The sequence below is a fragment of the Amblyraja radiata genome, chromosome 21 (assembly GCF_010909765.2).
Source record: "Amblyraja radiata isolate CabotCenter1 chromosome 21, sAmbRad1.1.pri, whole genome shotgun sequence".
Classification (NCBI taxonomy): domain Eukaryota; kingdom Metazoa; phylum Chordata; class Chondrichthyes; order Rajiformes; family Rajidae; genus Amblyraja; species Amblyraja radiata.
The window spans coordinates 32,568,292-32,592,444 of record NC_045976.1 but is presented as its reverse complement, the minus strand read 5'-3'; the positions used below and the strand labels follow the sequence as shown (position 1 = coordinate 32,592,444).

Sequence of the window (24,153 nt, the reverse complement as noted above, 5' to 3'; positions counted from 1 at the left end):
AGCCGCCTCCCGCAGCCAGAGTCCGCAGCTCCCGTGTCCGCAGGCCGAGCCGGGCAGAGTCGCAGGACCCCGCGCTGTCCATCAGCGCCGCCCGCGTTGGGAGCTCCGCAAACCGCAGCTCCATGATGTCGGTGCCACAGGTCCAGCACTCTGGGCTCCAGACGGCGATCCCCGGTAAGGCATCGCCAGCCCCGCGATGTATCAGCGCTGTCCCGCCGCTGCTGGAGCTCTGGTCGATCCCGGCAGGAAAGGCCATGCCAATCCAGTAGGTAGGCCGCTGGGGGGGGGGGGGGGGGGGGGGGCGAGGACGCGACTCGAATAATAGTCGCGTCTTCACCAGGAAGCGGCTGAAGGACGGTATCCCCCGCACCGTACCCTCTTCCCCCACATAAAAACACAAAAAACACACAAAAAAATACACTTTTACATAACTAAATAAACAAAAAAAACAAAAAAGATACCGGTCTGTAGGTGGAGGCTGCTGGCACCAGCGCCACCGGAAGGATGTCCTTCCTCAAATTAGGAGACCAAAACTGTACACAATACTCCAGATGTGGTCTCACCAGAGCCCTATACAACTGCAGAAGAACCTCTTTACTCCTATACTGAAATCCTCTTGTTATGAAGGCCAACATTCCATTAGCTGTCTTCACTGCCTGCTGTACCTGTAAGCCAACTTTCAATGACAGTACAAGGACGCCCAGGTCTCGCTGTACCTCCCCCTTACCTAACCTAACCCCATTGAGATAATAATCTGCCCCCTTGTTTTTGCCGCCAAAGTGGATAACCTCACATTTATCTATATTATACTGCATCTGCCACGCATCTGCCCACTCACACAACCTGTCCAGTTCACCCTGCAACCTCATAACATCCTCTTCACAGTTCACACTGCCACCCAGCTTTGTGTCATCACATTTCATCAACCAGCATCTGCCCTTTCTTGTGTATGACATTATTTGTATCCGTGGCAGTTGATTGTTGCTCCCTTCAGTTTCCCAGGGGGTTGGGACGGGACTGGAGTTGGGAGGGAAAGGTTGCCGCAAAAAAAAGATTTTGTGTGGATCTGGTATATCTGGGTATTGAAGGCGCTTCTGGTCTGCAGTGTGCAATAGTCACCAAAATACACTGCATCTATAGAAAGGAAAAATACAAAACATGTCAATCCCACTAGATAGGCCTTAATCATGGTGCTGTACAACACGGAAACAGGTCCTTCGGCCCAGCTTGGCCGTGCCGTCCAAGTTGGCGTCTTGGGGTAGTCCTATTTGCCTGCATGTGGCCCATAGCCCTTTAAACCCTTCCCATCCATTTATCTGTCGTTAATAACCTCAAGAAAATATTAAGTCTATGTGAGCCTGCTTCAGTTTCCTGGGTCCAACTCAGAGAGAAGTCTCCCCCCTTTCCAGGGTTAATCGCTCCACTGTTTATAATGCTCTCTGCATTATGAAGTCCTCGACAGTGAACCCCATGGGCAATCACTACCAAAGTGCCTGCCCACACAGTCAGTACACCTCTCCTACACTTGTCTCCTGTACTAAGTCCCCCCACTCCACCCCCCCCCCCCTACCATTCCCTCTCAACCCCAGTCCCGTCCCGACCCCCTGGGAAACTGAAGGGAGCGACAATCAACTGCCACGGATACAAATAATGTCATACACAAGAAAGGGCAGATGCTGGTTGATAGGGGGATGGAGGAGGGAGGGGAGGGGGGGGGGGGGGGGGTTGGGGTGACTTAGTACGGGAGACAAGCGTACTGACTGTTAAATTAATCTCCTTTGCCTACATGTCATCCGTATCCCTCCACTCCCTGCATATTCATGTCCTACCTAAAAAGCCTCTTAAATGCTGCTGTCATTTCATCTGTCTACAAAGAGTTGCTTATTCAGGGTTGGCTCAAGAGTAACTCGGGAGACGAACTTGGAACATCGCAGAAATGACAAGTAAACGGCAAACTTGTCATACCCGTGGGAACTCGGTTAAACTCTTGATCATACTTGGAATCTCGTACACAACCACGAGTCTTTCACTCGGGGCACCTCGTGGGCCAGCTCGCACCGTGAGACAGGGCTATTAGCGTTACGAGTTCCGATGTTCCCGCTACGTTAATTCTACGTGATTACCACGAGTTTGATTTGTTTTAAATTCGGGATCACTCATGGGTGGACTCGCACCGTGAGACAGGGGTTTGAGTATTGAGCCTTGTCTGGTTTTCTTGCATATCAGGGCAAATGCTGCGATGTTCGTTTCCACTGAGAAACACTGTTTGAATACAATGTATTAGCCACTGTATTATTGTGTTAGGGAAATGTCTGTTATGTATGGGGTTAATCGATATTTGTAATTGGATTGTAAAGAGACCACCCCCGTGTGGTTCGGCCCCTCGAGGTCCGGGACCCATAAAAGTCCGCTACCACGAGGTCCTGTGTCGATCTTCTGGGAGAGCGCTTAGGACTGCATGACCTTCTAGAAACATAGAAAATAGGTGCAGGAGTAGGCCATTCGGCCCTTCGAGCCTGCACCGCCATTCAATATGATCATGGCTGATCATCCAACTCAGTATCTCATACCTGCCTTCTCTCCATAGAAGGGATGAAAGGTGCCCAAGGGAACTCTGTCCTTGTTGCGTTGGGGGAAGAGGGAGAGAGATCAGAACTCTGGGACCATATAACAGTGTGGGATCCATCTGTGACAGCTGGGGGAAAACCATGTTCACAAAAGAATGAGATCATCTCGGATGTCCTCACATGGAAAGCCTCATTTTGGGAGAAGATGCAGCCGAGACAAAATAATTGAGAATAGGTGATGGCGTCTTTGTAAGAGGCCGGGTGGAAGGAAGTGTAGTCAAGATAACAGTGGGAGTCAGTAGGTCTGTAGTAGATGTATGTAAATAGTCTGTCTCCTGTGATGGAGATGTAGGCAAGGTACTAAACGAGTACTTTGCATCTGCTTTCACCACAGAAAATAACATGGAGGAGAGTGAGATTAATGTGGAGAGTACTGATATGCAAGGGCATTTTGAGATTAAGAAGAAGGTGATTTTTGGGCTCTTGAAGGACATTGTGGATTGTGGATAAATCCCTCGGACCTGATGGGATTTATCTCAGGTTATTGAGAGGGACAAGAGAGGAGATTGTGGGAGACTTGACCAAGATCCTTGCGTCTTTCGAGCCATAGGCGATGTCCCGGAAGACTAGAGAGTAGCTAATGTTTTACCTTTATTTATGAAGGGAAGTAGAGAGTATCAGGGAATATTTGGCCAGTGAGCCTCACATCAGTGGTAGGGAAACTATTGGAGAGGATTTTTCGGGATAAGATTTACTCACATTTGGAAGAGAGTTGGTTAATTAGGGATAGTCAGCCTGTTTTTTTGCAAGGCAGATTGTCTCTTGTTAACTCGATCGAGTTTTTTGAGAATGTGACAAAGGTGATCGATGAGGGTAGGGCGGTGGATGGTGTATACATAGATTTTAGTATGGCATTTGATAAAGTACCCCTTGGCTGTAGGCTGATTCAGAAGATTGAGATACATGGGATTAATAGTGGTCTTTTGGATTCTGATATGACTTAATGATAGAAGACCGAGGGTTGTGGTGGAAGGACAATATTCAGGCTGGAGGTCTGCATGGATCTGTGCTGGTACTGCTGTTTTTTGTGATATATATAAATGACTTGGATGTAAATGTCGATTTAGATGCTTTGGAAAAGGATGGACTTTTTAAGAAGAGTCAGCATGGCTTTGTGCGGGTTCCTATCTCGCAAATTTGATTGAATTGTTAGCAGAAGTGACAAAGATGATTGATGATAGGACAGTGAATGTTGTCTGCAAGTTATCATACTCCACACAGATGTGCACCAAACACACTGCCCAGGAGAGCAAGACCCCAAACCCATATCCCACAATGTAATACCGAGAGACGGGTCGGGTACTTTTCGGCGCTGCCGTTCCGGCGCCGCTGTTTCGGCGCCTCCGTTTTGGCGCCACACACAGTTAATGCTTATCACCGAAACAGCGGTGCCGAAACGCCTGTTGCATTTCTAACATTTGCTTGGTGCGGTGAGCGAGATCAGTCAGTTTCGAAGAGTTTTGAGGGAAGCCTGCAGTTTGGTAAATGTTGTCGGTCTCTGCTGTTTTCCCAGTGCTGGAGCAGGGAGGCTTGTTTGTAGAATGGGAGTGAGAGCTTCCTATCGCTTTTATACACACACGCTGTGTATAAAAGCGATACCTGTTTACCTTGCTTCATGTTTCGTGCAAGATACTGTTCTTTTTGGAGTAAATATATTAAAATGGCAAAAGATCGGCGCCTCCAAAACGCCGAAACAGTGGCGCCAAATGGTACTATTCCGCCGAGAGACACAATTCTCATGTTGCAGCAGAGAAACACACCAGCCTCACACTTCCGAGTAGACGATTCGAGGCATATACTCCAGTACAGAAAGTAGACAGCATCAGCTCTCCAAAACTGAAAGACTTCAGTGCAAAATACAAAAGAAAACATGAGAACAAAAACACTCGAAATGTAGGAAATCAAAAATAAAAACTGAAATTGCTGGAAATATTCACCAAGGCTGTGTCAGTGGGAAGAGATTGAGTTAAAGTTTCAAGTCAAAGACCATTCGTCAAACTGGGAAGGAGAGAAAAGATGCTTGTTAACTTGCAAGAAAGTTGGGGGCTACTTTCTTGCAGCTTTACAACTTTGTTTTCTCTCCTTCCCATGTATGATGAAGGATCTTTCATCTGAAATGATGACTTTCTCTGCCTGCAGATGTGGCCTGACCTTCGGCGTATTTGCAGCATTTTATGCTTTTATGTTAGAGGAAAAATACCATATGAATAACCTTGTTTAAAAAAGAACTGCAGATGCTGGAAAATCGAAGGTAGACAAAAATGCTGGAGAAACTCAGCAGGTGAGGCAGCATCTAAGGAATAGGCGATGTTTCGGTTCGAGACCCTTCTTCGGACTGATGTCACCTCCAACGGGTTCCCACCACTGGCCACATCTTCCCATCTCCTCCCCTTCCTGCTTTCCGCAGAGACCGTTCCCTCTGTAACTCCTTGGTCAATTCGTCCCTTGCATCCGCAGGAAATGCTACACTTGTCGCTCTACCTCCCCCCTCGACTCCATCCAGGGACGCAAGCAGTCTTTCCAGGTGTGGCAGAGGTTCACCTGCAACTCCTCCAACCTCATCTACTGCATCCGCTGTTCCATCTGTCAACTTCTCTGCATCGGCGAGACCAAGGGCAGGCTTGACGATCGCTTCGTCCAACACCTCCGCTCAGTTCGCACTAACCAACTTGATCTCCCGGTGGGTCAGCACTTCAACTCCCCCTCCCATTCGACCTTTCTATCCTGGGCCTCCTCCATTGCCAGAGTGAGGCCCAGCGCAAATTGAGGAATAGCACCTCATATTTCGCTTGGGTAGGTTACATCCCAGCGTTATGAACACTGACTTCTCCAATTTCAGACAGTCCTTGCTTTCTCCCTCCTTCCCTTTCCCCATCCCAGCTCTCATACAAGTCTCAGCCTCTTCCTTTCTTTTTCCCGCCCCCCCCCGACATCAATCTGAAGAAGGGTCTCGACCCGAAATGTTACCTATTGCTTTTCTCCATAGATGCTGCCTCACCCGCTGAGTTACTCCAGGATTTTTGTCCACCATATGAATAACCTTGTTCAATAACACACTAGCCTAACTGTTCAGTCATACAGTTCGTGTTAAGAAACCCAGCCCCAAACTAAAAGGATATCAGACAGGAGAGCAGGTACACTCCAGGTGAGCAGATCATATCTTCCTAAAAGAACTGCAGAACTGCAGCCAATGGTGGAGCAATGAAAATTGGGGATGATTAAGAAACCAGAATTGCCTAAAGCTCGAATGTTTCTTAGGCTGCAATGGACTTCAGAAAAAGAACACAAAAAATTGAAAATAAATATAATAATTAGAAAATTAAGGCATAACAAAATCAAAAGCCAATACGATGCAATGTCAGTGAGTAGGTAGATGGGACAATACAAGATAGCACATGGACAGAGGATATACCCCAGAAAACAGAGGAGGCCAATATCCAGGCTAACAGAGGACTAAAACTACAATCCAGGCTGAGGATTATAATCTGTCCACTTCAGCTTTCTAACTCACTTTACAATCTCCAGGACTTTAGTATCTACTCTTCTCCAGACATAAATAATTTTGCTTAGGAATTGTTTTCAATGACTATTACCCGTTCAATAAATAATGCATTATTACCTCAATCAGGAAGTCTCCTGTCCTGAGCCCAGCTTTCCATGCCACTCCCTCCACGTCCACTGATTCCAGGTATTGCAAAGCTGGGAATGCTGGCGTGGGTGTGAACTCTTCAATTGGAGTCTCAGCTACAGAAAAAGAAAACAGTCTCTGTGAATCACTCACGCTCACCCCATTCTCACACTCATTCTCGCTGAGTCCTACAATGAGTAAGGTATCCCTTGTGTCTGTAAATTTGAAGTATCTTAAAACTCTGGCTTAGATGGTTTAATGTCAGTTAAGGAAAAGATGCTGCAAACATTTGGACAATTAAGGAGAACATTTATTTGTTTATGGAATGAGTTTTCTGATAAAGAAACAGTTTATTGATAAAGGTAACTCATTTGAACTGAGATGGGCTTTGATAAGGCATTTGATAAAATGCCGCTTATAAGGTTGTCAGCAAAAGTCATTCATCAAATTAAAGAACTGATACAAAACTCACTTTTGGACAGGAAATATAGTTGTGGTCAACAGCTGCCTACCAGGAGGAAGGTATGCGTGCAAAAATCTATAGTGGAGGAACTCTGCAGGTCAGGTAATACCTGTGGAGGCAGAGGTATGGTCAATGTTTTGGGTCAAGATTCCCAGATTCCAGCATCAGCAGTCTCTTCTGTCTCCAGGTATGCAGTGGTGCTACCCAAAGGTCAGCACTGGCTTAATTGATCTTCCTGGTACTACATACTAATAACTTGGACCTGTATTTACTAGGCATGATTCAAAACTTGCAGTGCAAAAACAATGACAAAGATTGTGATAGAGTAAGAGAAAATAGAAAAGTTTCATGTGTCAAATTAAATTAAATAGGGAAATCTGACATTTTTTGGTAGAAATAATAAAATAAGATAACTTAACACCAAGGATACAAATGCTTTGTGGGTACCTTGGAAAGGATAATATATACTGGTTGGTGTTACAAAACAGATCAGAACAATTGCAAAGGAGGCTTAACTTCGAATCGAATTCTTAACTTGTGCGCCAGATTTTTCTCCTTATTATGTAATTTTCTACATTTCATTTGCAGCATGGCCACCCTTATCAGATTCTTTTTGCGTTCCATCCCAATCCACTTCCTCCTCCCTCTCCATCAGATAGAGCCATCATCATACTTCTCATGAGTTACATTTTTTAAATAATAACAGAAAATGCTGAAATGCTCAGCAGGTCAGGCAGCACCTGTGGAAAGTAACCAGTTAATGTGTCAGTGGAAAGATTCTTTGTCAGAAATTGGAAAGAGAAAATATAGTTTTCAGTTGCCAAGATCGTAGCGGGGATTGGGGGAATGGGTAGACCAAAGGGAATGTTTGTGATAGGGTGAGACCAAGTGTTGATGAAGTTATGTGATTCGTTAACAAAGAAGATTAGAAAAAATATGAACAAGAAATGTGAAAGCTAGGACAGGCCATGCCAATGGAGAGAGAACAACTGAGTCAATATTACAGATGGGATGGACACGCAGCAGAACTTTGTTGCAGACCCAGAATTTAGACTGTCAGATTTCCTTCTCTGAAGGACACTCGTGAAGCAAATGAATTACTATTACATTGGTTAGTTACATGGCTAATATCATGAGTATTCATTAATTAAACATAGATTCCTCAGCAGTTATGATGGAAATTAAACTCCCATCTGTCTACGCACAGACCCTTGACTGTTTGTACGGAGTGTGGAAAACCCCATACTAACTCTCCTATGAAGTGGAACAAATATGATTATGATCCCATCATAACCTTGGAGATTTTTAATTATCCTGCAAGCTCTTTAAATACTTCATGCTCTTCTCCAAGGAGGAGTGCAATAATACAAATACATGACCATTTCAAACATTTGGCTCATTCCAAATCAGCCATCCGTAACTCTATTTCACATGTGCAAACCTATTTCAAAAGTTAAAAACATTTAATAGTCATAGCAACTGGAACACTGACATTCCTAATTGCTGCAGCTTCACAGGTACATTTAATGCAACATCATAACAAATAAATATACATTAAAATATACACGTAGTGGCGTGCCTCAGGGATTAGTGCTACTCATTGCTGTTTATTGTTTATTTCAACGATTTGGATAAGAATGTACAAGGCATGATTAGTAAGTTTGCAGATGATTGGTTGGGGGGAGGGACTCAAATAGAGAAAGCTAGTAGAAAGTGTGTGAGGCAGGAGGCAGAGAAGGGAAGCACTCAGACCCAACATGTAGGGGAGAAAGAAGAAAAAAATAATAAACAGAGAATAAGAGGTGGTGGGTTTCTTAAATGTGTGAGCAGAGAGACAGAGGGGTGTAAAATGAGGGTAGAAGCAATAGGTAGCCAGGTGAAAAGTAAAAGTGGCAGGCAGACAAATCCATGGCAAAAATCAAAAAGGGCCACTTTTCAACATAATTGTATAAGGGATAAGAGTGTTGTAAAAACAAGCCTGAAGGCTTTATGTCTCAATGCAAGGAGCATTCGTAATAAGGTGGATGAGTTGAATGTGCAGATAGTTATTAATGAATATGATATAGTTGGGTTCACGGAGACATGGCTCCAGGGTGACCAAGGCTGGGAGCTGAACACCAGGGATATTCAATATTCAGGAGGGATAGACAGAAAGGAAAAGGAGGTGGGGTAGCGTTGCTGGTTAGAGAGGAGATTAACGCAATAGAAAGGAAGGACATTAGCTTGGAGGATGTGGAATCGATATGGGTGGAGCTGCGAAACACTAAGGGGCAGAAAACGCTAATGGGAGTTGTGTACAGGCCACCTAACAGTAGTAGTGGAGTTGGGGATTGCATCAAACAGGAAATTAGAAATGCGTGCAACAAAGGTAAAACAGTTGTAATGGGTGACTTCAATCTACATATAGATTGGGTGAATCAAATTGGCAGGTGTGCTGAGGAAGAGGATTTCTTGGAATGTATGTGGGATAGTTTTCTAAACCAACATGTAGAGGAACCAACGAGAGAGCAGGCTATTCTAGAGTGGGTATTGAGTAATGAGGAAGGGTTAGTTAGCAGTCTTGTTGTGCGTGGCCCCTTGGGCAAGAGTGACCATAATATGGTTGAGTTCTTCATTAGGATGGAGAGTGACATAATTAATTCAGAAACAAGGGTTCTGAACTTAAAGAAAGGTAACTTTGAAGGTATGAGACGTGAATTGGCCAAGATAGACTGGCAATTGATTCTTAAAGGGTTGACGGTGGATAGGCAATGGAAGGCATTTAAAGACTACATGGATGAACTACACCAATTGTTCATCCCAGTTTGGCAAAATAATAAATCAGGGAAGGTAGTGCATCCGTGGATAACAAGGGAAATCAGAGATAGTATAAAAACAAAAGATGAAGCATAGAAATTAGCCAGAAAAAGCAGCCTACCAGAGGACTGGGAGACATTCAGAGTCCAGTAGAGGAGGACAACTGGCTTAATTAGGAAAGGGAAAATAGATTATGAAAGAAAATTGGCAGGGAACATAAAAACTGACTGCAAAAGTTTTTATAGATATGTGAAGAGAAAAAAATTAGTTAAAACAAATGTAGGTCCCTTGCAGTCAGAAACAGCTGAATTGATCATGGGGAACAAGGACATGGCAGACCAATTGAATAACTACTTTGGTTCTGTCTTCACTAAGGAAGACATAAATAATCTGCCGGAAATAGCAAGGGACCGGGGGTCAAATGAGATGAAGCAACTGAGTGAAATCCAGGTTAGCTGGGAAGTGGTGTTTGGTAAATTGAATGGATTAAAGGCCGATAAATCCCCAGGACCAGATAGGCTGCATCCCAGAGTACTTAAGGAAGTAGCCCCAGAAATAGTGGATGCATTAGTGATTATTTTTTTGAAACTCTTTAGATTCTGGAGTAGTTCTTGAGGATTGGAGGGTAGCTAATTTAACCCCACTTTTTAAAAAGGGAGGGAGAGAGAAAACGGGGAATTACAGACCAGTTAGTCTAACATCGGTAGTGGGGAAACTGCTAGTCAGTTATTAAAGATGGGATAGAAGCACATTTGGAAAGTGGTGAAATCATTGGACAAAGTCAGCATGGATTTATGAAAGGTAAATCATGTCTGACGAATCTTATAGAATTTTTCGAGGATGTAACTAGTAGAGTGGATAAGGGAGAACCAGTGGATGTGTTATATCTGGACTTTCAGAAGGCTTTAGACAAGGTCCCACATAAGAGATTAGTATGCAAACTTAAAGCACACGGTATTGGGGGCTCAGTATTGATGTGGATAGAGAACTGGTTGGCAGACAGGAAGCCAAGAGTAGGAGTAAACGGGTCCTTTTCAGAATGGCAGACAGTGACTAGTGGGGTACCGCAAGGCTCGGTGCTGGGACCCCAGCTATTTACAATATATATTAATGATTTGGACGAGGGAATTGAATGCAACATCTCTAAGTTTGCGGATGACACGAAGCTGGGGGGCAGTGTTAGCTGTGCAACTGGATTCTTGATCTACCTATCGGCAGACGACAATCTATATGAAATTGGGAGCAACTCTTCCTTCTCGATAACCATCAGTATAGGAGCACCTTAGGGCTCTGTTATCAGTCCCCTGCTCTATGCACTCTACACACATGACTGTATAGCCAAATACAGTTCGAATGCCATTTTTAATTTCACCGACAATACCACTACTATTCGGCAAAGAACGAGTAGATGAGTCGGAATATAGGAGAAAGATTAAAAATCGGGTTGAATGGTGGCAGATCAACAATCTTGTCCTTAACATCAGCAAGACCAAAGAGCTGATTGGTGACTTTGGAAGGGGAAAGCTGAGGATCCACAAACCTGTCTTCACAAATGAGTTGGCAGTGGAGAGAGTCAACGACTTAAAGTTCCTGGGCATGGGTATCTGTGAAGATCTGTCCTGTACCCAGCACATTGATGCAATCATAAAGAAAACCCATCAATGCCTCTACTTCCTTAGAAGATTGAGGAGATTCGGTATGTTGATGAATACTCTCTTGAACTTCTACAAGGCCATGATAGAGAGCATATTGACTCGTTACATTGTGGCCTTATTCGGCAACTCGCCCGGGAATGGAGATTGCAGAGAATGATTAACACTACCCAGTTAATCACAAGTACTGACCTCCCCATCATTGAAGCCTCCAAACAGCAGCCAATATCAAAAGACCCTCACCACCCTAGCCACACTCATTTCACTCCTATCATCAGAGCGCAGGAATCTGAAAACCATGACCATCAGATTCAAGAATAGCTTATTCTCAACAACTATTAGGCTCTTGAACTCTATACATCACTAACTTCAACTATGGACTATGGACAGTTGTTGGTTGCATTAAGGACTTTGGGGTTTTTTGCAATACGGTATTGGGGATAATAACTTATTGAATCTTTCCTTATTATATATTTTCTATCAGTAATGTATTTACAGTCTTGTTATGCTGCTGCAAGGAAGAATTTCATTATTCCGTTGTTAGTACAGGTATATATGACAATTAAACAATATTAACTTGACTCTTAACTCTTGAACTCACTAGCTTCTCGTCCTTTCCTAGACAACATATTCATTCAAGACCACACCCACACCATTTTTCTTGGCTCCACACAAAGATTAACACACTGAACATCAAGGCGACTTATATTCGCCCCAAATAGCCTTTTACGCTTTAATCTATAAAATTGTTTAGGTTCCTTCCTTCTTTTATCTGACACAGGTATCTCATATCCCCTTTCCTCCCACCTAATGTCCTTCTTTTGTACTCCTGCATCTCCTCTCCTCCTCAGGGGACTTGTTTGATTCTAGCTGCCTATATCTGATATACACCTCCTTATTTTCTTGACTAGATTCTTAAATATCTCTCATCAATTAAGGTTGTCCTTTGAACACTATGCAAAATGGCACCCTGAAGTAACTTAATCACACAAAGAGACTGCCGCACCTGGAGAAACCCCGTCATGCCAGGGAGAGCAAACAAACTCTGCATCCAAGGCTTGGATCAATGGAGCTATAGAGCTATGACCTGGAAAAAAATGTCACTGCACCATTGTGCTGCTGTGAGTTTAAGCTTCTCGAACGTTAGCTAATCCTTTCACATGTTAGATGTGCCTTGTTCACAATATATTTTAAACTTGACTTTATATTTGACTTTGAGATAGGTTTTATGCACGTACCCCCTCAATCAAGAAGACCAGCTATTATATCTCTGAAACGTCACTTACATTCTTTCTGCTTCTGTTGCTTGATTACGACGACCTGATAATCCCATTGGCAATCCAGCTGATATCCTTTCATCCAGCATAAACTTGACCTCACCCAAAACTCCAGTGCCTAAATCCTAACAGAATAAGTCCTTATTTACCTTCATCCTACACTTGCAGGCCGACATTGTATCCTAATATAATAATGCCTCGGTTTAAAAAAAATTCAGTCTGAGTTATAGATCATAGCCTTAACTCCTTATCTCTGTAGCTTCAGAAACTAAAAATATACAAAATATGTCCCATTATTAAATATGAAAGTCACAACAAGCCAAATAAACTTTCTCGACTATAGTATAATAGCTGGGAAAAAATTAATATTAAAATTTTGGAAAGGCCCTATACCCCCACAATTAAAATGTGGATTATGGAAATGTCAGAGACCCTACACTTGGAAAGAATCAGACTTGTCTTAATGGACAAACAAGAACTTTTTGTCAGAATATGGTCTCCATTCATTGACTATTTGAAGGGGTAGATCGGTTCAGCACGGGAACCTAACTGAAGCTTGAACTCAGGATTAGATGAAAAGTTATACTTTATAATTTACGAACCTATCTCCAATGATGTATTATTAGTAAATCATTCCATTCTTTTTTATCTTGACATTTGTTTTGTTTTTTCTCTTTCTCTTACTCCCTATCTATAAAAAAAAACTAGAAGCAGAATCGATCCACAATTGATAATATTAATAATGTACGACTGATATACGTGAAATGTTTTAACCATAATATGTGTTTGCTTCTAATAAAAATATTATTTAAAAAATAAATAAATAAATACATATGAAAGTCATACTTGTGGTGGGGAAAACAAAACATTTCCTTCTGCGATTCTTTACATTTTACAATGCTTCAAAATCTGAACTCTTCCAAATTTTCTTTTTTGCACATCCCTGTTTTTAATTACTTCATCATGACACGGCTGCTGGGACAAAACTGCCCTTAATGTTCCATCCAAAAATTGCTTCTCTTCCTCTCTGTTATCCTTAAAATGCTCCCAAAATACCTTTACATGGCTCAGCTCATCTGAATTGTCTTGATTATTTTACTACCTATAAGATATTATAAAAAAATAAATGCATTATGAATAACTGATATCAATTGTGCTCCTCTGTTTTTGTTATGAACCCCAACATGCTTTTGGATTGTATCTATAGATTGTCTGAATGTGCACTATGTAGACCCTTCTTCTCTTCCATTATTCCATGTAAAAAAACCCACAGAAAATCCCTTCAATTCTCACCAAAATGTAGATTGTGAACATAGACTTCAGTTGCATGATCTTCTATCCAATTTCAGCCATTCAGGAAAAATAAAGGATTTTCTTGCCTTTCACCAGCTTTCTCAGAGTTTGTGTAACTGAATGAGCAGTATTTGGTACGCTGTGTACTTGTTCTCCAGAGTAATTTTCTCAGCTGAATTCAAACTAGGTGAACCTAAGTCAGCGCCAATCCAAGTTGGCTGAGCATCAAGATGATTATCCCAGATTCTAATGGTTGGATTTTGTGTTTAAGCTCAGCCTCTACTTGAGGTTCTGCAGTCTTTTACCTTTTTTGGTACTAATTATTCAGCTCATGTGACTGATCTGTGGCTGGTGGCCCAGAGAAGTCGCAAAACACTACACAAGCTCTTCCCATTGTTCAGTAGTTAGCTAATCAAGGCAAAAATATTAAACTCTTATGATGAGCAGGAAAAGGGACTTATAAGGTTGTCTTTCATGACCTGTTATGTTCCAAAACAATTAAGTATTTTTAAAGTTTAGTCACTGATGGAACTTACCGAACATAGAAGCCAATTTGTATTCAGAAGAATCTCAGAGTGCAAAATGAACATCAGTTTCAATAATGTTCATGAAAGATAAATACTGGTCATGGCACAAAGAGAAAATGCTTGCATTACCAAAATGGTATTTTCAATTTTGTGCAACACTGCTCAAAAAAATAGATGAGAAAATGTGCTGAATTTCCTTGAACCCTGGGCCTCCTTATTGGAACAATAATGTGAATGGTGAAACAGGGCTGAAACTCTCATGTTTGGCTACATTCCGTGTTTAATCAGATAGAATAAGGAAGAGACATGTTTTTGAACTAGAAAGGTCCGGATGAACACACGACACCCCTCATGGAAACAGGCATGCTCTTTCAGCAATTTTATAGTCATCTGGAGACATCGGAAGCAATGCAGCAGCTGTTAGTTGGGTGTACGTATATGGTGAGAAATTGTATGGATGACATTAAGGAATTCAATGTTATCATGCATTGTTCAAACTCCAGTCTACTCTATCTATCTATCTATCTATCTATCTATTATTATAAAAAAACTCTCGCCCCATCCGTCCGACATCCGTCCGGCTGCCTTTCGATTCGTTCCCGCCGTGCGATGTCACAATGCCCGATGCTCGCAGACGTCCAATCGCGATGCCCGACGCTCGCAGACGTCCAATCGGAACGGATCCATTTACATGTACGGCTTCCGGCCGCATTTCTTCCTTTGATTCCCTGCAACTCCGAAACCGGACGCAGAATCGCTGACGTCTTTTCCATTTCGGTAGAGATTTCACTTTTCTTTCTAAGTATCCGCTCCTCATTACATTTCGTCGTGTTTAAGTACACGTTTTTAATCAAATCCTTCCCCCACCCCCCCCAATATTTCAAAACTAAACTGGCTTCTCACCCATAGAATCAGCTTCAGCACCAGCCCCTGCTGAACGTTCCATCGTGTGATGTCACAATGCCCAAATGTTCACATATGTCCAATCGGAATGGATTCATTTACATATGCCTATGCAGGAGCCCCAGCCAATGGTGAACGTTCCATTGTGTGATGTCACAATGCCCAATGCTCAAATACATCGTTGCCATAGAGGGAGTACAGAGAAGGTTCACCAGACTGATTCCTGGGATGTCAGAACTTTCATATGAAGAAAGACTGGATAGACTCGCCTTGTACTCGCTAGATTTTAGAAGATTGAGGGGGGATCTTATAGAAACGTATAAAATTATTAAGGGGTTGGATGAGCTAGATGCAGAAAGATTGTTCCGGATGTTGGGGAAGACCAGAACAAGGGGTCTAAGTTTAAGGATAAGGGGGAAAGCAGAATCGCCGACATCTTTTCCATCTCGGTAGAGATTTCACTTTTCTTTCTAAGTATCCGCTCCTCATTACATTTCGTCGTGTTTAAGTGCACGTTTTTAATCAAATCCTTCTCCCCCCCACCCCCCAGTTTTTCAAAAATAAACTGGCTTCTCACCCATACAAGCAGCCATTTCAGTAGACATTTCACTTTCCCTTCCAGCTATCCACTCCTCATTACATTTTGTTATGTTTATGTCCATTTTTTTCATTAAAACCTTCTCCCCCCCCCCACTCACTAATTTTGTCACCTCCTGCTGGCCAGCGACCATAACGGCTGCTGGCGCCCGCAGCACAACCTCAAGCGACGCCATTTAAAAACGGCCTTTCGGGAACGTCTCTACTTCGAGGACCACGACTCCCGTGGGGGCTACGGGTAGGCAACGGCTGCGTTGGGGCATTACACTTTTAAGGCTCTGTGTATGGGGATGCTTCGTGTGTGTGATGCCGCCCCGCCACCCACCCCCCCCCCCCCGCGTTGCCGAGACGGACCCGACTTCGACGACTTCAAGATACGCTATTTTAAGACGGCCGGGACCCGACTTCGACGACCACGTCTCCCCTGGGGGCTACAGGTAGGGAACGGTGTTTATACACTTTTCCAACTCTGTGTGTGGGGGTGGTTAGTGTGTGTGATGCCGCCCCCCCCCCCCCCCAGTGGGGGCTAGAGGTAGGGAACGGCTGCGTTGGCTAAAGGGATCAGGGGGTATGGAGAGAAGGCAGGTACATCACTCCCCCTACCCCTCCCTCCCTCCCCACTCTTCCACTTCTCTCCCCCTTCCCCTCCACTCTCCCTCCCCACTCTTTCCCCTCTCTCCCCCACCCCTCTCCCTCCCTCCTCCCCATCCCCCCTCACCCACATCTCTCTCCCCATCTCTCACCCCCTACCCCGCTCTCCTTTCCCTCCCAAATCTATCCCGTTTCCTCCTCCTCCTCTCCCCTCCTCTCCCCTCTTCTCACACCCCCCCCCCCCCCCCCCGCAAACGCCGTTGGGGAAACAGACCCAACGGGTCTGCACTTGGTCTAGTATATATATAAACCTGCAGATAACAAGATGAGAGTTTTAATATATATATATAAACTCTTATCTTGTTATCTGCAGGTGGGCGTTATTTTTCTATTTGCGCAAAAACGTTACACGATAGCGCTAAATTATTCCCCACCTTACTCACCATTGTCCTATGCTGTAAATGCAACAAGTTTTGTTCAGATCAATGGCATATTTTAAAAGTTATTAAGGTTTAAAAACCTTAAAAACCACGCATGCGCAGTTGGGGGAGAGTTCCCATGCGCGTCTTTACTGGCGTTGCAAAGGGCGCCCAATGGGTCCTCAGCCACGCCTGCGCAGTTGGGGCCTTACCAGAATTTAGATCATGGTGGCGAGAGGTGAGAGGCCACGCCGACGATCCGGGGCCCGGGCACTGAGGCTGGCGGCGGCAGCGGCCGGCCCCGGTAGCTGGCCGAAGCTGCGCCGAGGATCCAAGGCCTGGGCGCTGAGCCTGGCTCTGAGGCCAACGGCTGCTGCTGCTCCGGGCATGCAAAGAGGGAGAGGAGTGGCAACATCGAGATCTTGGGGAGGTGAGGAGGGAGTGTGGGGGGATTGAGGGAGAGGAGGGGGTAGGGAGGGAGAGGGGGGGGAGTGGGGTTAGTAGGAACTGGGGAATAGAGGGAGAGGAGGGCAGTGGGGGAGGTCAGTAGGGATAGTAGGGGGGATAGGGGGAGGTGAGGAGTGGGGGATAGAGGGATAGGAGAGGGGTAGAGAGGGGAGAGGAGTTATGGAGGGAGGAAGGGAGTGACTGAGGGTAGCGGAAAGGAGAGGGAGGGGAGGCGAGGGATAGGGGAGGGGAGGAGGAGAGAGGAAAGAAATGGGAGGATGAAGAGGAGGGGAGGGAGTGTTGGGGGATGAGGGGAAATGAGCCACGCCTGCGCAGTTGGGGGCTATGGGTGAGTGGTGGAATATAGCGCTGGGGAACGGGTTGCGTTTGGGGACCAGGCCTCCAGTGTAACAGGGACCCAACGTGTCCCACTTAGTCTAGTTGCTCAAATCAAAAACCTCAGGTACCAGAAAATTGAAAGAAAGACTGAAAGTAGTGTAAACATTGATATTTTCCAGTTTCCTGATCTGGACTGGCTCATGTTTACCATAGATGTCCAATCATTCTCAGTTCCACCACACAACAGGATTATGCTAGAGTAATCTGCTTCTTCCTTGAATAGACTCAAATAGTTCCCTTTCATCAACACACACATTTGCCTGTCTGAACTCATTCGCTAAACCTTCAGGTAACTTGCTTTCTCTATCAGCATGAGAACTGACCATTTTACCATAGGTCATCCATTTGCGATGTTGGCTGATCACCATTCTCACTATTCATGCAGACCTACATTTTGATTCTTTTAACTTTCTGTTGTTTCTATTCGCAACCTCGAACTGCTCACATCTCATAACGTTTATTCATTTTCTCTCTGTCTAACTATCCTCATTAACCTATTGACCGGACAAAGTCTACCATTGACCCCTGCTGCAGCTCTAGCTTTGGCTTCACATTTCTCTAGATTTATTCAATTTTCCACAATTTCGGCATTCATTAAAATTGTCTGATTCCCTTCGAAGCCTTTTTGCATCCTCTTCATAGCTTATTTTTTATAGATAGCTTTGTCTCACAGCAATTTTGAATATATTACGTCACACTCCTTCACTAGAAGTCATAGAACTGCACAGCACCAGAACAGATTATTTGGCCCACAATGACTGTGCCAAGACCAACTCTTATTTGTCTGCAAATAATCCAATATCCCTCCATTTGCTCCATATCCATATGTCTATCCAAAAGTCTCTTACATACCACTATCACAACTGCCTCAACCACCACCCCAGCCGCATGTTGCAGGTACTCACCACTCTCTGTGTAAAAAAACTCTCCCCGCATTTCTCCTTTAAACTTAGCCTCTTTTTTTTTTTTAAACCTTTCCCTCATCTCCTAACAATAACAAAAAAAACCATTTAACCCCCAAAAACCTAGATCTTCTTCCCCGACTGAGGACGGTCGCAGGCATTACAAAACAAAATAATTCCAAAGTGTTCCCTAACTAAAATTTTAGATCCAATTGAGGGTGGCTCCCTGCTTTGAAAGTTGTACAGTCGTTTATTCTACTTTTAAGATATATAGGCTAAAGATAACCCCGGACAAGCAAAGCATTACGAGAAAGAAGGAAGTAAAGAATTGTATCCCAGAGAGTAATCATAGACATTTACATTTTCGCTGGCTAAAAGTCCTCGACTCACTCCTCAAATTCTGTAGCATTGCAGTTCAGCTCAGTCGAGTTCCACAAATTAAACTGAAGAATGAACAAATCTTATAAAGATTACCAGTTTACCGCCGCAGGAGGCCGTGCCAATGCCGCGTGGATATCCTAAAAGGTCATTGTTCTTCACGGCCGTCACCTCCCCAGCGCGAGTAGTAAAGCTTTTTGGCAGTCTCTTGTGTATCGAATTAGTGCTTTTTACCTTCATGAGTGACCTGGAGCCGGGCAGGATACAGGAGGCCAAACCGAACCCCTTTCTCGTAGAGCAGGGATTTTATTTCCCTAAAAGTTGCACGTTTTCTCCCCAGCCCCGCGCAGAAATCCTCATGAAAAAACACCCGGTGCCCTCAGAAGGACAGCTCCTGCCTCCGTTTGGTGATGATTCGATGTTTATCCTGGAAGTAATGAAAGAGAACCAAGAACACTCTTGGCTTAGATGGCTTGATATTCGGGACGTTCATTGGTGTAGGTCCAATTCGGTGGGCACGCGAAAGGATAAGAGGGCTTGGGAAGAAATCAGCCCCCAGCACTTCTTCACAAAACTCAGTCATAAATTTACCAGGGTCCGAACCTTCCAACTTTTCGGGAATCCCGACCACCCTAATGCCCCTGTCCCACTTAGGAAACCTGAACGGAAACCTCTGGAGGCTTTGCGCCCCACCCAAGGTTTTTGTGCGGTTCCCAGAGGTTTTTGTCAGTCTCCCTAATGGTCGAAAGTGGTTTCCGCTTCTTCTATGTTCCGGCGATTATTTCAAAAAATTCAAAACCAGCCGCGACTAAAAATAGGTTGCCGTTTTAAAAATCGGTAATTTTTTTAGTCAAAGCCAGTTGCGATGCTAGTGGTAGTGGAAGGTAAGACCTTCCACTACCTGCAACCTCCGGCAACCACCTTCAACTAGCATCGCAACCGGCTTCAACTAGCAAGTCAGTCACAGTAATGGCGTACTCATTCAAGTTAATTGGTTCCCTGGAATAGACCAGGACATTGACTCAAAGCAGTCGTTTCGGATGTCATCCATTTCCACAGACCAGCACTGAAAAACCTTCTGTACCGGATACAGTTTTATCTTACCACTATTGTAATGTCTTACCCAGATTTGACTTCACAAAATGCACTTGTTAGGATTACATTGTATTTGCCAATGCTCTGTCCAACTGTCCATCTGATCTATAGCCTGCTATAGCCCTAAACAACCTTCCTTGCTATTCTTACTAGCAATTTTTGTGTCATCAGCAAACTTACTAATCATTCCTTTTACATTAACATTCATGTTTCAATATATATCAATCAATCTGGTCCAAACACGTTTTCCATGTATCTTAGCAGTATCTTATCCATTTACTCATATTTGTATTCATTTTGTTTTTTGAATTGAATTGAATTGAATACCTTTATTGTCATTCAGACCTTACGTTCTGAACGAAATTTTGTGCCTGCAGTCATACATACAATAAAAAACAACAATAAACACAAATTAACATCCACCACAGTGTATCCTCCAAGCACCTCCTCACTGTGGTGGAGGCAAAAATCTTAGGGTTACTGTCTCTTCCCTCCTCTTCTCCCTCTGCGCTGAGGCGATTCCCCACCGGGCGATGGCACAAACAGTCCCGCGGCTCACCGAACCCCGCGAACGGGCCGGTTCAAACACCGCGGCCCGGGGTGGTCGAAGCTGCCGCCCTCCAGTCCAGCGGACGCAGCCGCTGGCCCGCGGCTCAACCCAGGACTCAGGTCGCCGCCGCCAGAACGCCGTCCCAGCCACCGGAGCACCGTTCCAGCCCCGAGCCGGATCGCCCTCACGTGAGTGCCGCTCCTCCCTCGAGCTGGGCCACTCCGACGGGAGTGCCGTTCCTCCCTTGAGCTGGGCCACTCCGACGGGAGTGCCGTTCCACCTCGAGCTGGGCCACTCCGACGGGAGTGCCGTTCCACCTCGAGCTGGGCCACTCCGACGGGAGTGCCGTTCCACCCTCGGGCTGGGTCACTCCGACGGGAGTGCCGTTCCACCCTCGGGCTGGGCCACTCCGACGGGAGTGCCGTTCCACCCTCGGGCTGGGTCACTCCGACGGGAGTGCCGTTCCACCTCGAGCTGGGCCACTCCGATGGGAGCGTCACAGCCCCTCACGAGAGAGTCTCAGCCCCTCGTCAGGCCGCCCTCATGGGAGCGAGCCCAGCTCTGCCTCCGGAGCCTCGAGGTCGCCAGCTCCGCCATTAGGCCACAGCGCAGACGGAGGCAGAGAAGGGGGATACGACAAAAAGTCGTATTCCCCCGAAGGGAGAGACAGCAAGCCCCGTTTCAACCCCCCCCCACATAAACACAGCTTAAAAACCAAAAACGTAACTACACAAGTTGTTGTTGTCCTTGTTGAATTCCAAAATGTTCCCAAACTTTTGACTTTTCCCTCATTTGCACATTATTTGTCTCATTTTTGAATCCCACACTATTAGTACACTCATTAGTCACTGCTGGAATACTTCCCCCAGGTAATTTATTGTTTAAGTGAATATATTTGATAACCTATTTCTTATATTTGGTGCTGTATGCGCTTGATAGAATATAAGGGAATTTTGCAACCATCAGCTGCTGGATGCTCTTGTGGCTGACCGTAGTTATTTAAAAATACCTATTTTTCCAAGGACTCCTTAAGGAATATGATGGGAGGATTCTTTGTGATAAGGCTTTCACTTTGTAATGAGCATCAGGTGTGCCTGATACAAATGAGAAAACGTTGATTGTTGTAGACCTAAACTGGAACTGTCTTAATGACAAGAATCTAGATTACATATATACGTAACAAATAGGTGAAGGAGTAGGCCATTCGGCCCTTCGAGCCAGCACCACCATTCAATGTGGTCATGGCTGATCATCCACTATCAGTACCCCATTCCTGCATTCTCCCCATATCCCTTGATTCCACTAGCCCTAGGAGCTCTATCTAACTGTCTTTTGAATGCATCCAGTGAATCGGCCTCCATTGCCTTCTGAGGTAGAGAATTCCACAAATTCACAACTCTCTGGGTGAAAAAGATTTTCCTCATCTCAGTTTTAAATGGCCTACTCCTTATTCTTAAACTGTGGCCCCTGGTTCTGGACTCCCACAACATTGGAAACATGTTTACTGCATCTAGCGTGTCCAATCCCTTAATAATTTTTTATGTTTCTATAAGATCCCCCACCCATCCTTCTAAATTCCAGTGAATACAAGCCCAGTAATTCCATTCTTTCATCATATGACAGTCCCGCCATCCTGGGAATTAACCTTGTGAACCTACGCTGCACTCCCACAATAGCAAGAATGCCCCTCAAATTAGGAGACCAAAACTGTACACAATACTTTAGGTGTGGTCTCACTGGGGCCCTGAACAACTGCAGAAGGACCTCTTTGCTGCTATCTCAAATCCTCTTGTTATGAAGGCCAACATGCCATTAGCTTTCTTCACTGCCTGCTGTACCTACTTACTTTTAGTGATTGATGCACAAGGACACCCAGGTCTCGTTGCACTTCCTCTTTTCCTCATCTAACACCATTCAGATAATAATCTGCCTTCTTGTTCTTGCCACCAAAGTGGATAACCTCACATGTATCCACATTATACTGCATCTGCCATGCATCTGCCCATTCATCCAACTTATCCAAATCACCCTGCATCCTCATAGCATCCTCTTCACAGCACACACTGCCACCCAGCTTTGTGTCATTTACAAATTTTCTAATGTTACTTTTAATTCCTTCATGTAAATCACTAATATATATTGTAAATAGCTACCATTCTGAAAGGAACCAGTTAATTCCTACTCTTTTTTCCAGTCTGCCAACCAATTTTCTATCCATGTCAATACCCTACCCCCAATACCATGTGCTCTAATTTTGCCCACTAATCTCCTGTGTGAGACCTTATGAAAAGCTTTCTGAAAGTCCAGATATACTACCTCCCTTATCCCTTATCCATTTTACTTGTTACATTCCAGAAGATTAGTCAAACAAGATTTCCCCTTCGTAAATCCATGCTGACTTGGACCGATCCTGTTGCTGCTATCCATATGTGTCGCTATTACATCTTCAATAATTGACTCCAGCATCTTCCCCACCACCGATGTCAGGCTAACTGGTCTATAATTCCCTACTTTCTCTCTCCCTCCTTTCTTAAAAAGTGGGATAACATTAGCTACCCTCCAATCCACAGGAACTGATCCAGTATATATAGAACATTGGAAAATGATCACCAATGCGTCCACAATTTCTAGAGCCACCTCCTTGAGTACCCTGGGATGCAGACCATCAGGCCCTGGGGATTTATCAGCCTTCAGTCCCATTAATTCATCCAACACCATCTCCTGCCTAATGTGAATTTCCTTCAGTTCCTCTGTCACCCTGGATCCTCTGTCCCCTAGTACATCTGGGAGATTGCTTGTGTGTTAGTGAAGACAGAACCAAAGTACCTGTTGAACTCGTCTGCCATTTCCTTGTTCCCCATAATAAATTCACCTGTTTCTGTCTTCAAGGGACCCACCTTTGTCTTAACTAATCTTTTCCTTTTGACATACTTAAAGAAGATTTTACTATCCTCCTTTATATTCTTGGCCAGCTTACCTTTGTACTTCATCTTTTCTCCCGGTATTGCCTTTTGAGTTACCTTCTGTTGTTCTTTAAAGGTTTTCCAAATCTTCTGGTTTCCCGCTCATCTTTGCTATGTTACACATCTTATCTTTTAGTTTTATACTGTCCTTGACTTCCCTTGCATCTTCTGGATTATTCCCAGAAATTCCTGCCATTGCTGTTCCACTGTCATCCCTGCTAGGGTCCCTTTCCAGTCAACTGTGGCTGGTTCGTCCCTCATGCCTCCATAGTCCTCTTTGTTCAACTGTAACACTGACACTTCTATTTTTGCCTTCTCCCTCTCAAATTGCAGATTAAAACATCATATTATGGTCACTACCTCCTAATGGTTCCTTTACCTTGAGTTCCCTTATCAAATCTGGTTCATTAGACAACACTAAATCCAGAATTGCCTTTTCCCTGGTAGGCTCCAGTACAAGCTTCTCTAAGAATCCATCTTGGAGGCACTCTACAAACTCCCTTTCTTGGGGTCCAGTACCAACCTGATTTTCCCAGTCTACCTACATATTGAAATCTCCCATAACAACCGTAGCATTACCTTTGTTACATGCCAATTTTAACTCTTGATGCAACTTGCATCCTATATCCTGGATAGTGTTTGGGGG

General features: G+C 44.4%; 1 protein-coding gene across 10 annotated transcripts in view; it reads right to left on the bottom strand.

Moving 5' to 3' along the window:
* Positions 1-24,153, bottom strand: part of shank3 (SH3 and multiple ankyrin repeat domains 3) — a 541,235-nt gene that overhangs the window by 163,919 nt on the left and 353,163 nt on the right. For all 10 annotated transcript variants that reach the window (XR_004415240.1, XR_004415241.1, XM_033039988.1 and 7 more), the window contains exon 16: positions 6,247-6,371. Coding sequence is in view for 8 of the 10 variants with exons in the window: in XM_033039988.1 (XP_032895879.1) it covers positions 6,247-6,371 (125 nt within the window). In the remaining 2 variants the exon portion in view is untranslated. The remainder of the gene's footprint in view (positions 1-6,246; positions 6,372-24,153) is intronic.